Source organism: Salmo trutta, unplaced genomic scaffold, assembly GCF_901001165.1.
Source record: "Salmo trutta unplaced genomic scaffold, fSalTru1.1, whole genome shotgun sequence".
In the NCBI taxonomy this organism is placed as follows: Eukaryota; Metazoa; Chordata; class Actinopteri; order Salmoniformes; family Salmonidae; genus Salmo; species Salmo trutta.
Window position 1 is genome coordinate 9225 of NW_021822544.1, and position 14402 is coordinate 23626.

The 14402-nt window shown below is 47.3% G+C and overlaps 1 protein-coding gene across 1 annotated transcript; it reads right to left on the reverse strand.

The window, feature by feature from the left end:
- Positions 1 to 255: 255 nt before the first annotated feature.
- Positions 256 to 2737, reverse strand: LOC115182591 (putative fidgetin-like protein 2). The gene has a single exon (XM_029744121.1). It carries the CDS (start codon positions 2728 to 2730, stop codon positions 886 to 888), a length of 1845 nt encoding a protein of 614 aa, XP_029599981.1. The 5' UTR covers positions 2731 to 2737; the 3' UTR covers positions 256 to 885.
- Positions 2738 to 14402: the final 11665 nt, after the last annotated feature.

The following is a 14402-nucleotide window of genomic DNA, read 5'->3' on the forward strand; positions in this document are numbered from 1 at the left end:
GGTCATGCAATCTAAAACATCACAGGAGAGGACTGGTAATGAATAGGGTAATGAAATCTAAAACACCACAGGAGAGGACTGGTAATGAATAAGGTAATGAAATCTAAAACACCACAGGAGATAACTGGTAATGAATAAGGTAATGCAATCTAAAACACCACAGGAGAGGACTGGTAATGAATAAGGTCATGAAATCTAAAACGTCACAGGAGAGGACTGGTAATGAATAAGGTAATGAAATCTAAACACCACAGGAGAGGACTGGTAATGAATAAGGTAATGAAATCTAAAACACCACAGGAGAGGACTGGTAATGAATAAGGTAATGAAATCTAAAACACCACAGGAGAGGACTGGTAATGAATAAGGTAATGAAATCTAAAACACCACAGGAGAGGACTGGTAATGAATAAGGTAATGAAATCTAAAACACCACAGGAGAGGACTGGTAATGAATAAGGTAATGAAATCTAAAACACCACAGGAGAGGACTGGTAATGAATAAAGTCCTGAGAGTAGCAGTCAGTCGACAGGGGGTTCTCCCTAATCAACCCTGGGTCCTGTTCATTAGGGCAAACGTTTAAAAAAGTTTTGCAATGGAAAACAAAAATGCGTTCTATGTTGGACGAGTCCAGGTAGTCCTGCCCCTATTCAGTCTGTTTTGCAACGGAAATCGAAAATACGTTTTTCTTATTGGACAAATCCAGGTTGTTCCTTCCCTGTTTCTGTATGTTTTATTTTGTTTGGTGCCTCATAAACAGGACCCTGATTATCCATTTCCTTGGACCACGTCACCTTGACAACACATTACTGATTTATGTCTTGGATCACGAATAATCAGGATCTTTGGATGGAATCCTAACTAACTCGAGATGCACGTTGCGCTCAACTAGGCTTTGTGTAAAAAGCGTCTGGCAGGCCCACGTGGTAGCGCTTGGCGAAGCTCCGATGCACAGCATCCTGGAGCAGGTCTGGCCTACCGGTGGCACACACCATGATCACCAGCCCAGGGGCTCCTCCCGCCAACCCTAACTCCATCTGGGCCTTCTCCAGGGCAGATAGCAACACCTGCCTCAGCCCCTCCTCCTTCTCCATAGCCTCCACCTCACTGAGCAGCACCACGGAGGGCTGCCTCGACCCCGCCACCTGCAGTGTGGCCCCCAGGATCCCCTCAGCCTCAGCCTTGCCTTTAGAGGCTAACATGGCCCCGCTGAGCCTATAGAAGGAGGCCCCAAGCTGGGAGGCCATAGAGCGTGCCAGGGTGGTCTTCCCGCCTCCCCGGGGGCCGAATAACAGAACGGTGGCTGGGGGGCGGACAGTGGGGCTGGGCCTAAGACAGGGCCACAGCAGCTCCTCCTCCAGAGCAGCCTTGACGTGGGTCAGCCCAGCCAGCTCCCCCCATAGCAGGGCCGGGCTACAGTCCAGCACCTCCCCGTTGACTAGATCCAGAAGCCTGGGGTCTGGACTCTTCAGGCTGCTCGACTCCCCTGGTCCAGACCCAGAATGGCCCTGGCCATGCAGGGAGGGGAGTTTATTGTTGTGGGCCAGGGAGGAGTGGTGCTGCTGCTGGGTGAAGCCCTGGTTCTCTGACCCCCCTCCTCCTCCTACGTTCTCCCCAGTCATCCCTGCTGGTGGGCTGTAGTCCCCTGCTAAAGCCACCCTGTACGGAGGGGACACGAGGGGCTGGGAGGAGAGCTTACTGGGCTTGAAGGCCTGGGGATCTGTGCTGTCCGTGGTGAAGCTACTGCTTTCTTTATCTCCCACTCTGTAGGGAGAGAGAGAGTCCCCTCCTCCGGGCTTCACTGGGTCATAGCCTGTATACTTACTGTATCTAGAGCCATCTTCCTCCTCGTCCAATGACATCTCAAACGCCTTCCTCTTCAACCCACCTCCGGATTCCTGGTAGCCGTAGCTACCCCCGACCACGGTGGGCCGGGAGGGGAGGGGAGTGGGGGCGGCCAGCCCCGGGGATAAGTACCCTGCAGAGGGGTGGCTGTAGGTGGGGCCCAGGCCAGGCTGGTGGGGGTAGCTGCTGGGGGGGTAGTTGTAGACCGAGGTGGAGAGGGAGTAGCTGGGCAACAGGGTGGGTGTGGGCTGGAGGGGGTGTTGGAGGGAGGCAGGGGGGAGTGCTGAGGGGGGCTGGGGGCAGTAGCCAGGCGAGACGTAGGTACCGTTGTAGCTGGGGCGGTTGTAGTCACCTGAGTGAGAGCCAGAGGAGGAGCTGCTACCACTATAACAAGACTCTGAGAGGTTACTGTTGACCCCCGACATATTGCTGGCCCCTGGGGGCCCTGCTGACGTTGCCCCGGCCTTAGGGCCCAACAGACCGTCCAGGGACCCAGGGTAGAGCCCCTCTGCACTGTGGCTCAGGGGCCAGGGTTCCAGCTCAGTCTTGAGGCCAATAAGGCCCCCGAAAGCCCCTGGCTCTGGGTAGGCCCCTGCAGCGGGCCCCGGTGGACGATCATATGGCGAGTCTAGAACATCACAGTACTTCTCTGCGTAGCTCTTCAGCAGGTTGGAGGCGGTGAGGGCTGAAATGTCATCATTGGCCCAGGCGTAGCCGTGGGCGGAGCCACCTCGGCCGTGGGCGCGGCCAGCAGCGTAAAGCTCAGACTTGTGGGCCGGTGAGGAGGTAGTGGAGGACACATCCAGGTGCTGCTCAGGCCACTGGCTGAGGGACTGGCTGAGGGACTGGCTGAGGGACTGGGCATGCTCCGGGTTCCAGGGCATCTTATACAGGCCTGGAGGAGAGGACACAGACAGAGAGACACCACGTTATATACTGTAAGGTGCTGCTTAAAAACTCATACACACCGGTAGAATTGTCAAACGTTTGCCTGCTGAGCCAAACGGATTACCAGGACGTGTACTTCGAGCATGCGCTGACCAACTGGCAAGTGTCTTCACTGACATTTTAACCTTTAATACCAACATGTTTCAAGCAGACCACCATAGTCCCTGTGCCCAAGAACACCAAGTTAACCTGTCTAAGTTAACCTGTCCATTATCCAGGAAACACTAGAACCAACTCCAATTTGCATACATCCCCAACAGATCCACAGATGACGCAGTCTCTATTGCACTGGTGCAGGCTGTGTTAGTACTAGTGTGGGCTGTGTTAGTAGTGGTGTGGGCTGTGTTAGTAGTGGTGTGGGCTGTGTTAGTAGTGGTGTGGGCTGTGTTAGTAGTGGTGTGGGCTGTGTTAGTAGTAGTGTGGTCTGTGTTAGTAGTGATGTGGGCTGTGTTAGTAGTAGTGTGGGCTGTGTTAGCACTAGTGTGGGCTGTGTTAGTAGTAGTGTGGGCTGTGTTAGTAGTGGTGTGGGCTGTGTTAGTAGTGGTGTGGGCTGTGTTAGTAGTTGTGTGGGCTGTGTTAGTACTAGTGTGGGCTGTGTTAGTAGTAGTGTGGGCTGTGTTAGTAGTGGTGTGGGCTGTGTTAGTACTAGTGTGGGCTGTGTTAGTAGTGGTGTGGGCTGTGTTAGTAGTAGTGTGGGCTGTGTTAGTACTAGTGTGGGCTGTGTTAGTAGTGGTGTGGGCTGTGTTAGTAGTGGTGTGGGCTGTGTTAGTAGTTGTGTGGGCTGTGTTAGTAGTGGTACAGGCTGTGTTAGTAGTGGTGCAGGCTGTGTTAGTAGTAGTGTGGGCTGTGTTAGTAGTAGTGTGGGCTGTGTTAGTAGTGGTACAGGCTGTGTTAGTAGTGGTACAGGCTGTGTTAGTAGTGGTGTGGGCTGTGTTAGAAGTAGTGTGGGCTGTGTTAGTACTAGTGTGGGCTGTGTTAGTAGTGGTGTGGTCTGTGTTAGTAGTGGAGTGGTGATAATAGTAGTGGTGTGGTGATGATAGTAGTGTAGTGGTGATGATAGTAGTGTAGTGGTGATGATAGTGGTGGTGTGGTGATGATAGTAGTGGTGTGGTGATGATAGTGGTGGTGTGGTGATGATAGTAGTGTAGTGGTGGTGTGGTGATGATAGTAGTGTAGTGGTGGTGAAAGTAGTGTAGTGGTGATAATAGTAGTGGTGTGGTGATGATAGTAGTGTAGTGGTGGTGATAGTAGTGTAGTGGTGATGATAGTAGTGGTGTGGGCTGTGTTAGTAGTGGTGTGGTCTGTGTTAGTAGTGGAGTGGTGATAATAGTAGTGGTGTGGTGATGATAGTAGTGTAGTGGTGATGATAGTAGTGTAGTGGTGATGATAGTAGTGTAGTGGTGATGATAGTGGTGGTGTGGTGATGATAGTAGTGGTGTGGTGATGATAGTGGTGGTGTGGTGATGATAGTAGTGTAGTGGTGGTGTGGTGATGATAGTAGTGTAGTGGTGGTGAAAGTAGTGTAGTGGTGATGATAGTAGTGGTGTGGTGATGATAGTAGTGTAGTGGTGATGATAGTAGTGTAGTGGTGATGATAGTAGTGGTGTGGTGATGATAGTAGTGTAGTGGTGATGATAGTAGTGTAGTGGTGATGATAGTAGTGGTGTGGTGATGATAGTAGTGTAGTGGTGATGATAGTAGTGGTGTGGTGATGATAGTAGTGTAGTGGTGATGATAGTAGTGGTGTGGTGATGATAGTGGTGGTGTGGTGATGATAGTAGTGTAGTGGTGGTGTGGTGATGATAGTAGTGTAGTGGTGATGATAGTAGTGGTGTGGTGATGATAGTAGTGTAGTGGTGATGATAGTAGTGTAGTGGTTATTGTAGTGGTGTAGTGGTGATGATAGTAGTGGTGTGGTGATGATAGTAGTGGTGTGGTGATGATAGTAGTGTAGTGGTGATGATAGTAGTGTAGTGATGATGATAGCAGTGGTGTGGTGATGATAGTAGTGTAGTGGTGATGATAGCAGTGGTGTGGTGATGATAGTAGTGTAGTGGTTATTGTAGTGGTGTAGTGGTGATGATAGTAGTGGTGTGGCGATGATAGTAGTGTAGTGGTGATGATAGCAGTGGTGTGGTGATGGCGATGATAAAAAAAGAGATAGAGAAAAAGAGAGAGAGAGAGAGAAGGAGAAACACTGAGAAAGAGAGAGCGAGAGAGAGAGAGAGAGAGAGAGAGAGGAAGAGAGAGAGAGAGAGAGAGAGAGAGAGAGAGAGAGAGAGAGAGAGAAAAAAAGAAACAGAGATTTGAATTTTGGATTTATTAGGATCCCCATTAGCCGACACCAATGGCAACAGCTAGTCTTACTGGGGGCCGACGTATAACGGAAAAGACATTACAGAGAAAAGACTTTAGAATTTACATACATTTAAAAACATTAACATGAAGTGTGTGTGTGTGCATCTATCAGTTACACATACTGTACATGCCAATACAAACACACAAAAAGTAGGTCACATCGGGGGGAGGCGTTGTGCCGCGAAGTGTTGCTTTATTTGTTTTTTTAAACAAGGTTTGCTGTTCACTTGCGCTGTGTAAGATGGAAGGGAATTCCATGCACTCATGGCTCTGTATAATACTGTACATTTTCTTGAATTTGTTCTAAACCTGGGGACTGTGAAAAGACCCATGGCGGCAAGTCTGGTAATTGTTTGTGTCAGTGCTGTGTATCAGTTGACTATGCAAACATTTTGGAATTTCCAACACATTAATGTTGCCAAAAAAACAAGAAGTGGCGCAGTCAGTCTTTTCTCAACTAGTATTAATATTAGCCCTCTGATCACAATGAAGAGCAAGACATGCCACTCTGTTCTGGACCAGCTGCAGCTTAGTTAACTAAGTCTTTCTTTGCAGCACTTGGTCATATGACTGGACAATAATCAAGATAAGATAAAACTAGAGCCTGCAGGACTTCCTTTGTGGAGTGTTGTGTCAAAAAAGCAGAGCGTCTCTTTATTATGCACAGAGCTCTACCCATCTATACAACCATTGAATCAATATTTATTGACAGTTTACAATCTACGCTAACACCAAGTAATTTAGTCTCCTCAATTTGTTCAACAGCCACACCATTCATTACCAGAGTTTGCTGAGTTCTAGAACTTAGGGAATGATTTGTACCAAATACAATGCTCTTAGTTTTAGAGATATTCAGGACTAGTTAATTTCTGGCCACTCATTCCAAAACAGACTACAACTCTTTGTTATGGGTTTCAGTGACTTCATTATCTCTGGTTGCTGATGCGTATATGGTTGAATCATCAGCATACATGGACACACATGCTTTGTTTAATGCCAGTGACAGGTCATTGGTAAAACTAGAAAAGAGTAGAGGGCCTAGAGAGCTGCCCTGCGGTACACCACACTTTACATGTTTGACATTAGAGAAGCTTCCATTAAAGTAAACCGTTTGAGTTCTATTAGATAGATAGATCTGACTCCACGATATAGCAGTTTGAAAAGCCATAACACATATGTTTTCTCAACAACAGGTTATAGTCAAACATATCAATGGCTGCACTGAAATCTAACATCACAGCTCCCGCAATGTTATTATACATTTATTTCAAGCAATCATCAGTAATTTGTGTCATTGCAGTACATGTTGAGTGTTCTTCACTATAAGCATGCTGAAAGTCTGTTGTTAATTTGTATTGTTTTTGGTCAAACACAATTTTAAACACAGCTAAGAGCTGTTAGAACCAGTGAAGGCCGCTTTTCCAATCTTGGGTAGCAGAATGACTTTGGCTTCCCTCCAGGCCTGAGGACAAAGACTTTCCTCTAGGCTCAGATTAAAGGTATGACAGATAGGTGTGGCTATAGAGTCTGCTACCATCCTCAGTAGCGTTCCATTTAAGTTGTCAATGCCAAGAGGTTTGTCATTGTAACGCCCTGGCCATAGAGAGGGGTTTTTGTTCTTTATTTTGGTTAGGCCAGGGTGTTACATTGGGTGGGCGTTCTATGTTCCTTTTTCTATGTTTTGGTATTTCTTTGTTTTGGGCCGTGTGTGTGGCTCCCAATCAGGCACAGCTGAAGCTCGTTGCTGCTGATTGGGAGTCACACATAAGGAGCATGTTTTTCCTTTGGGTTTTGTGGGTAATTGTTTCTGTCAGTGTTTTGTACCAGACAGGACTGTTTGCTGTCGGTTTGCTCTTTTCTTGTTTTGTATAGTGTTCACGTTGTTTATATTAAATTCTAATAATGAACACTAACTCCGCTGCACCTTGGTCCACTTCTTCAGACGACAGCCGTTACAGTCATTATTGATCTATAACAATACTTTTCCCACCTCTCCCACACTAACTTTACAAAATTCAAACTTGCAATGCTTTTTCAGTATTCTTTTTTTTATACATGAGTACGATGGCTCACTGTTCGTTGTTGCCATTTCCTGCCTAAGTTTTCCCACTATGCCAATGAAGGAATCATTAAAATAATTGGCAACATCAAATGGTTTTGTGATGAATAAGCCATCTGATTCGATGAAATTCTGCCCATAATTTCATTTAAAGTACTCCAAGGTTTTTCCCCATCATTCTTTATATCATTGATCTTGGTTTCATAATACAGTTTATCATTTTTTGTTGTTGAGTTTAGTAACATCATTTCTCAATTTGCAGTAAGTCAAACAGTCAGATGTACAGCCAGACTTATTAGCCACTCCTTTATCCCCATCTCTTTCAGCCACACAGTTTTTCAGTTCCTCATCAATCCATGGAGCCTTAACAGTTCTAACAGTCCGTTTCTTAACAGGTGCATGTTTATCAATAATTGGAAGAAGCAATTTCATAAATTCATCAAGTGCAGAGTCTGGATGCTCCTCATTAATCACATCAGACCAACAAATATATTTAACATCATCCACATAAGAGTCACAGCAAAATCTTTTGTATGATCTCTTAGACACTATTTTAAGTTGGCTGTTGGAACTTTTGGCTTTCCTGGATATAGTCACTATATTGTGATCACCTCATCCAATGGGTACAGATACAGCTTTAGAACAAAGTTCTACAGTATTAGTGAACATGTGATCAATACATGTGGATGATCTTGTTCCTGTAGTGTTTGTAAACACCCTGGTAGGTTGATTAATAACCTGAACCAGATTACAGACACTGGTTACAGTGAGAAACTTCCTCTTGAGCAGACAGCTTGATGAAAACCAGTCAATATTCAGATCCCCAAGAAAGTAGACCTCTCTGTTTACATCACATACACTATCAAGCATTTCAAACATATTATTTAGATACTGACTGTTAGCACTTGGTGACCTATAGCAACACCCCAAAAGAAAAGGCTTTAGATGTGCCAAGTGAACCTGCAACCACAACACTTCAATAACAATTGACATAAGATCTTCTTTAAGCATACACCTCTCTGAATAAATACCTCTCCCATAAGAATTCCTGTCTCTTCTGTAGATGTTATATCCTTGTATTGATACTGCTGTATCATCAAATGAATTATCTAAGTGTGTCTCAGAAATGGCTAATATATTCATGTTATCTGATGCTAATATATGAAGTTATTGATTTCATGAACCTTATTTCTAAGACTACATATATTAATATGGGCTATTGTCAGCTTTTTCCTGGGTAGCTTATCAGCGATAGACATAATATGGAAAAGAGCAAACCAAGCAAGAGAAAAGAATATACATTCAGCAGTCCATTAGTCAGTTGGTGTGTGTAAGTGTGTGTGTGTGTGCTACGGGGTTGAAGCTACAAACCCATCGGCTTGGCTCTCTTATCCCTTCCAGGCTTTTGAGAAGGAGGGTGGACAATGAGCCTGTCATAGCGGATGTAAGCAATGTCCCCACAGCTACCTTGTCCTTGAACCTCAGGAAATTGACCACTATCGGACTGGGCCTGTCACCTGGGCCGCTGTTGGGTTTTGTGGGCGTGCTTCACCTCAATCTTTCTGTGGTCCATCTTCAGTTTCTCAGAGATAATTTCCTTCACTTTGTCCTTAGACTCCGTCCCGGTGTCATGTGGAGATTCTGCAATTCCATCCACAACCATGTTGTTCCGCCTTGATTGTCCATTGAGATAATTTTTGTCATTGTTATCATGGATTCACATACAGAACTGATGTCCTCTCTCAATGATTTCTGTCACCTTGCCATTCTCCTGTTTAAACTCATCGAGCTGTTCTTGGGAGAACTACAAACTGTTCTTCAGGTCCTGGATCTCTCTGGTCAGGTCGTCCATTCTTTTATTAGTTGAATCCACCAGTATTTGGACAAAACACTTGAAGCTATTTTGTTTTTGTTGTAACAACTGCTTGTAGAACTATTTTTGTTCGTTTAAAATATCCTTCACCTGTGATCGAGAGACACCACTGTCCTCAATGGTACTCCCACCGGCTTTGGTGTTTGGCATGGTAACAACAGTAGGTTACGCTGTTACTCCTCGCAGTTTCAGACAGGGCAGGTCGTAGGGAATATTGAAAACAACAGCAACAACAACAACAAAATATCAGGGGTCTAGACAGCCACAAGCCAGAGACAATCCTCTGTCCCAGCTGCAAAGGCTAACCTCCCGCGGGCTGCGTTGAAGCCCTCAGGAAAACCCTGGTAGCTTGATAGGCAGCTAGCTAACAGCTAGGCTAGCTGCTATGCCAAACAGCTCCTCAGACCTGTTCTTGGTCAGCAGGATCACTGGACAAATAGTAGCGTCCCATCAACTGATGCCAACCATGTCGCTGGATCCAAACTCAAAAGGGAGCTAGATATAACCAAACTTTTTCAAACGACTTTCAAAACTTTACAAAACAACAAACCGAGCTCTTCCTCGTCTCGCGTTCAACAGGAAGTGATGACAGGAAGTGAGAGAAAAAGAAAGAAAGAGAAAGAGTAAGCGAGAGAGCGAGAGAAAATAAATGACTCAGGTCATTCTCATCTGTAGCAGGCAGAAGGACTAAACCAGGCAGCAGGACTAAACCAGGCAGCAGGACTAGACCAGGCAGCAGGACTAGACCAGGCAGCAGGACTAAACCAGGCAGAAGGACTAAACCAGGCAGCAGGACTAGACCAGGCAGCAGGACTAGACCAGGCAGCAGGACTAGACCAGGCAGCAGGACTAGAGCAGGCAGCAGGACTAGACCAGGCAGCAGGACTAAACCAGGCAGCAGGACTAGACCAGGCAGCAGGACTAAACCAGGCAGCAGGACTAGACCAGGCAGATGGACTAAACCAGGCAGCAGGACTAGACCAGGCAGCAGGACTAGACCAGGCAGCAGGACTAGACCAGGCAGCAGGACTTTTAGATGGTGAAAACGTCTATCATACATGTCAGATATCAATACTGGCCTATGTCATAACTCAGGAGGACGTTTTCTCTTGAATTAGCCATAGTTCATATTTTTGCGAAATTCCTACCTTGAGAAATGTTTTATTTAACAGAGGGTCTAGGACATGTTTCTGCCTCTTTAGTCCAGGGTGCATTGCATGGTGCGTTGCGAGAGATATTATAGGAAGGAGATAGGAATCCAATGAATGAAGAACGCGTAACGCCCCACCCAGCAGAATGTCGACTAATCGCGTTCACGTTGTCATGCTGCGTCACGTCGTTGCTAAGCTAATCATCACGCACTCCCTTCTCAAAGTCAGTGTATATGTCGAGAAACGAGCCTTTTTTTCCTCGTAAGTATGTACGGTGCCACGATTCCAAAGCAATACGATACTACAGATGGCAAGTTCATTAACTCTCATCTCGTAAAAGATTTGTAATGTTGTACTTCTTGTTGACAAAATGTATGTTTGTTGAGCTAGCACCCAATAGACTTCCATTAATTCCTTAAAGGAGAGCTCTCCTTGTCCCAGAATCAGCCAAGATGAAGGGGAGGAAACAGGTTAAAGAAGGATTTTTAAGCCTTGAGACAATTGAGACATGAATTATGTACCAGTCAGAGGTTGAACGGGCAAGACAAAAGATTTAAGTGCCTTTGAATGGGGTATGATAGTAGGTGTCAGGCGCACTGGTTTGAGGGTGTAAAGAACTGCAACGCTGCTGGGGTTTTCTCGCTCAACAGTTTCCCATGTGTGTCAACAATGGTCCACCATCCAAAGGACATCCAGCCAACTTGACACAACTGTGGGAAGCATTGGGGTCAACATGGTCCAGCATCCAATGGACATCCAGCCAAATTGACTCAGCCGTTTTAGTAATACTGTCTCTGAGTCTCTCGAGTCATTGTGAGAGCTGCTCGTCCACGAGACATCCTCTCTGTTCCCTCGGCCCTGCCGTGTGTGTGTGTGTGTGTGTGTCGTCCACCACTCGGACCATCCTGTTGGCTCTGAGACAAAGCCTAGAGGATCCCATTGTCAGCAAGCTGCCGAGGTCTAATTATGGAAATCTTACTAATCTATTCAGCCGCAGCTAGCCCTCTGGCAGCCTTTGTTCCTGCAAGGGATTTATTGAAGGACCTGTGTGTGTGTGTGTGTGTGTGTGTGTGTGTGTGTGTGTGTGTGTGTGTGTGTGTGTGTGTGTGTGTGTGTGTGTGTGTGTGTGTGTGTGTGTGTGTGTGTGTGTGCTGCTGCCTCCTTTTGTATGGTAGAGGAGCCTCCTCAACTGATGTTAGCTTTATTTGGGGAGGCAAAGAGGAGAGGCTTTTAAGAGCTGAGGAGTGTCGTCTAGGTGGGTCAGGTAGGTGGGTCAGGGTTATATTCACTAGACACCAAACGGAAGAAAACACACCAAAATGAGGAGGGACTACCTGAACTTTGTTGCAAAACATTTGCAGTTGCAAAATATTTTGCCATGGTTTGTTACATGTGCTCTAATCACAGGGCCATTCACTGATCTGGTATTCCTCATTTCCCCAGGGCACAATGGCTTTTCGGGTTGACTGAGTGAAACTGGGAGCTTTAGTCGTGATGGTGGACTGGAGCTGAACTCTCAGTCAGTGTGTTGTGGTTTTCTCTGAGGCAGAGATTGAAACTTGAGCTTGGCAGGGAACCTAGTGCTGGAGTGTCGCGGTGCTGTTACACTGCTCCCCTGGAGCTCTTCCTCCTCTCCTCTTCTCCCTCCTCTCCACTTCCACCTATCATCTCCGCTGGCCGCAGAGGAAAGGAGGGGAGAGGAGAGGACGGACAGGAGAGGAGAGAGGAGAAGAAGCAGCTTGTAAACAACAATAGCTCTCCCTGGATCAATCCAGTCAGCCTGTATTCAGGGAGAGAGAGACACAGTCTACCTCCACCTTACCTACCAAACCCTGTAAACTAGCTACTTCCTTTACCACCCCCACCCAACCCATTAAAACCCTGAAACTAGCTACTTCCTTTACCACCCCCACCCAACCCATTAAAACCCTGTAAACTAGCTATGTCCTGCACCAACCCCAGCTTACCTACCAAACACTGTAAACTAGCTACGCCCTCCTCCACCCCCAGCTTACCTACCAAACACTGTAAACTAGCTACGCCCTCCTCCACCCCCAGCTAACCTACCAAACCCTGTAAACTAGCTACGCCCTCCTCCACCCCCAGCTAACCTACCAAACCCTGTAAACTAGCTACGCCCTCCTCCACCCCCACCTAACCTACCAAACCCTGTAAACTAGCTACGCCCTCCTCCACCCCCACCGAACCTACCAAACCCTGTAAACTAGCTACGCCCTCCTCCACCCCCAGCTAACCTAGCAAACCCTGTAAACTAGCTACGCCCTCCTCCACCCCCAGCTAACCTACCAAACCCTGTAAGCTAGCTACGCCCTCCTCCACCCCCACCTAACCTACCAAACCCTGTAAACTAGCTACGCCCTCCTCCACCCCCACCTAACCTACCAAACCCTGTAAACTAGCTACACCCTCCTCCAACCCACCTAACCTACCAAACCCTGTAAACTAGCTACGCCCTCCTCCACCCCCACCTAACCTACCAAACCCTGTAAACTAGCTACGCCCTCCTCCACCCCCACCTAACCTACCAAACCCTGTAAACTAGCTACGCCCTCCTCCACCCCCACCTAACCTACCAAACCCTGTAAACTAGCTACGCTCTCCTCCACCCCCACCTAACCTACCAAATCTTGTAAACTAGCTACGCCCTCCTCCACCCCCACCTAACCTACCAAACCCTGTAAACTAGTTACGCCCTCCTCCACCCCCACCTAGCCTACCAAACCCTGTAAACTAGCTACGCCCTCCTCCACCCCCACCTAACCTACCAAACCCTGTAAACTAGCTACACCCTCCTCCACCCCACCTAACCTACCAAACCCTGTAAACTAGCTACGCCCTCCTCCACCCCCACCTAACTTACCAAACCCTGTAAACTAGCTACGCCCTCCTCCACCCCCACCTAAACTACCAAACCCTGTAAACTAGCTACGCCCTCCTCCACCCCCACCTAACCTACCAAACACTCGTAATCAAATGTTTGCAGAGTGCATGAAGCCTCTTTCCCTACAAACTCAGATGTGGGTTGAAGAGCTGTTTATTAAATCATGGGCGCAACTTTGGTTTATCCAGTGGGAGTATCACTCCAAACAGCCTACCCGACCACTCGGAGATGTCCACATGGTCCTTAAGCACACCGTTGACTTGTTTTGTATCACATTCCAATGATTAAACATTTCAATGATCACATTCCAATGATAAAACTGATGGGGACAAAAAAATTCAATTTCAGACATGTCCCTCCGTCCCCAGTGGTAGTTGAGCCCCGGTATTAAATGGACAGAATCTTTCTTTGATGTACCAACTAACTTATTCCCCTCAATTCTGCCTGGGCGGCAGGTAGCCCGGTGGTTAGAGCGGCAGGTAGCCCGGTGGTTAGGGCGGCAGGTAGCCCGGTGGCTAGAGCGGCAGGTAGCCCGGTGGCTAGGGCGGCAGGTAGCCCGGTGGCTAGGGCGGCAGGTAGCCCGGTGGTTAGGGCGGCAGGTAGCCCGGTGGCTAGGGCGGCAGGTAGCCCGGTGGTTAGGGCGGCAGGTAGCCCAGTGGCTAGAGCGGCAGGTAGCCCAGTGGCTAGAGCGGCAGGTAGCCCAGTGGTTAGAGTGTTGGGCCAGTAACCAGAAGGTTGCTAGATTGAACACCAGGAGGGGATTTGAATCCCAAAAAATGTGCTTATGTATGTTTTCACAACAATGCATTCATTTTTACCTGGCAACCTAGTAGCTGTTTGACCATGATTACTCTCGTTACCGCTCTAAGCCTCCATCACACGGACATGGTTGACAGATCACTTCTCAGACCTGAACTAAAACACACAGTGCAAGTGTGTAGTAATGAAGCACATTCTAGGTTAACTAAATGCCTCCACCTACTATAATTGACCTCAAAATGTCACTCTGTCTGTGTGTCTGTCAAGCAGATGACAGACATTCCCTGTGAGAATTCACAGCTCAAACATGTTCTGAGATGGTCTGAATGATCCTAAAGGTTTGTTCCCAGCAGCCCCGAACAGAAAACTACAGAGGGAGAAGAGTCCAGTCCAGTTCTTTATAGATTGTGGACTAGAGGTATTTCTGGAATTCAACATGGACAATCTGTTTCTGAAACAGTCATTAAAACCTTCTAAAGCACAGTGCTCTGAGCTCAAACTGTGTG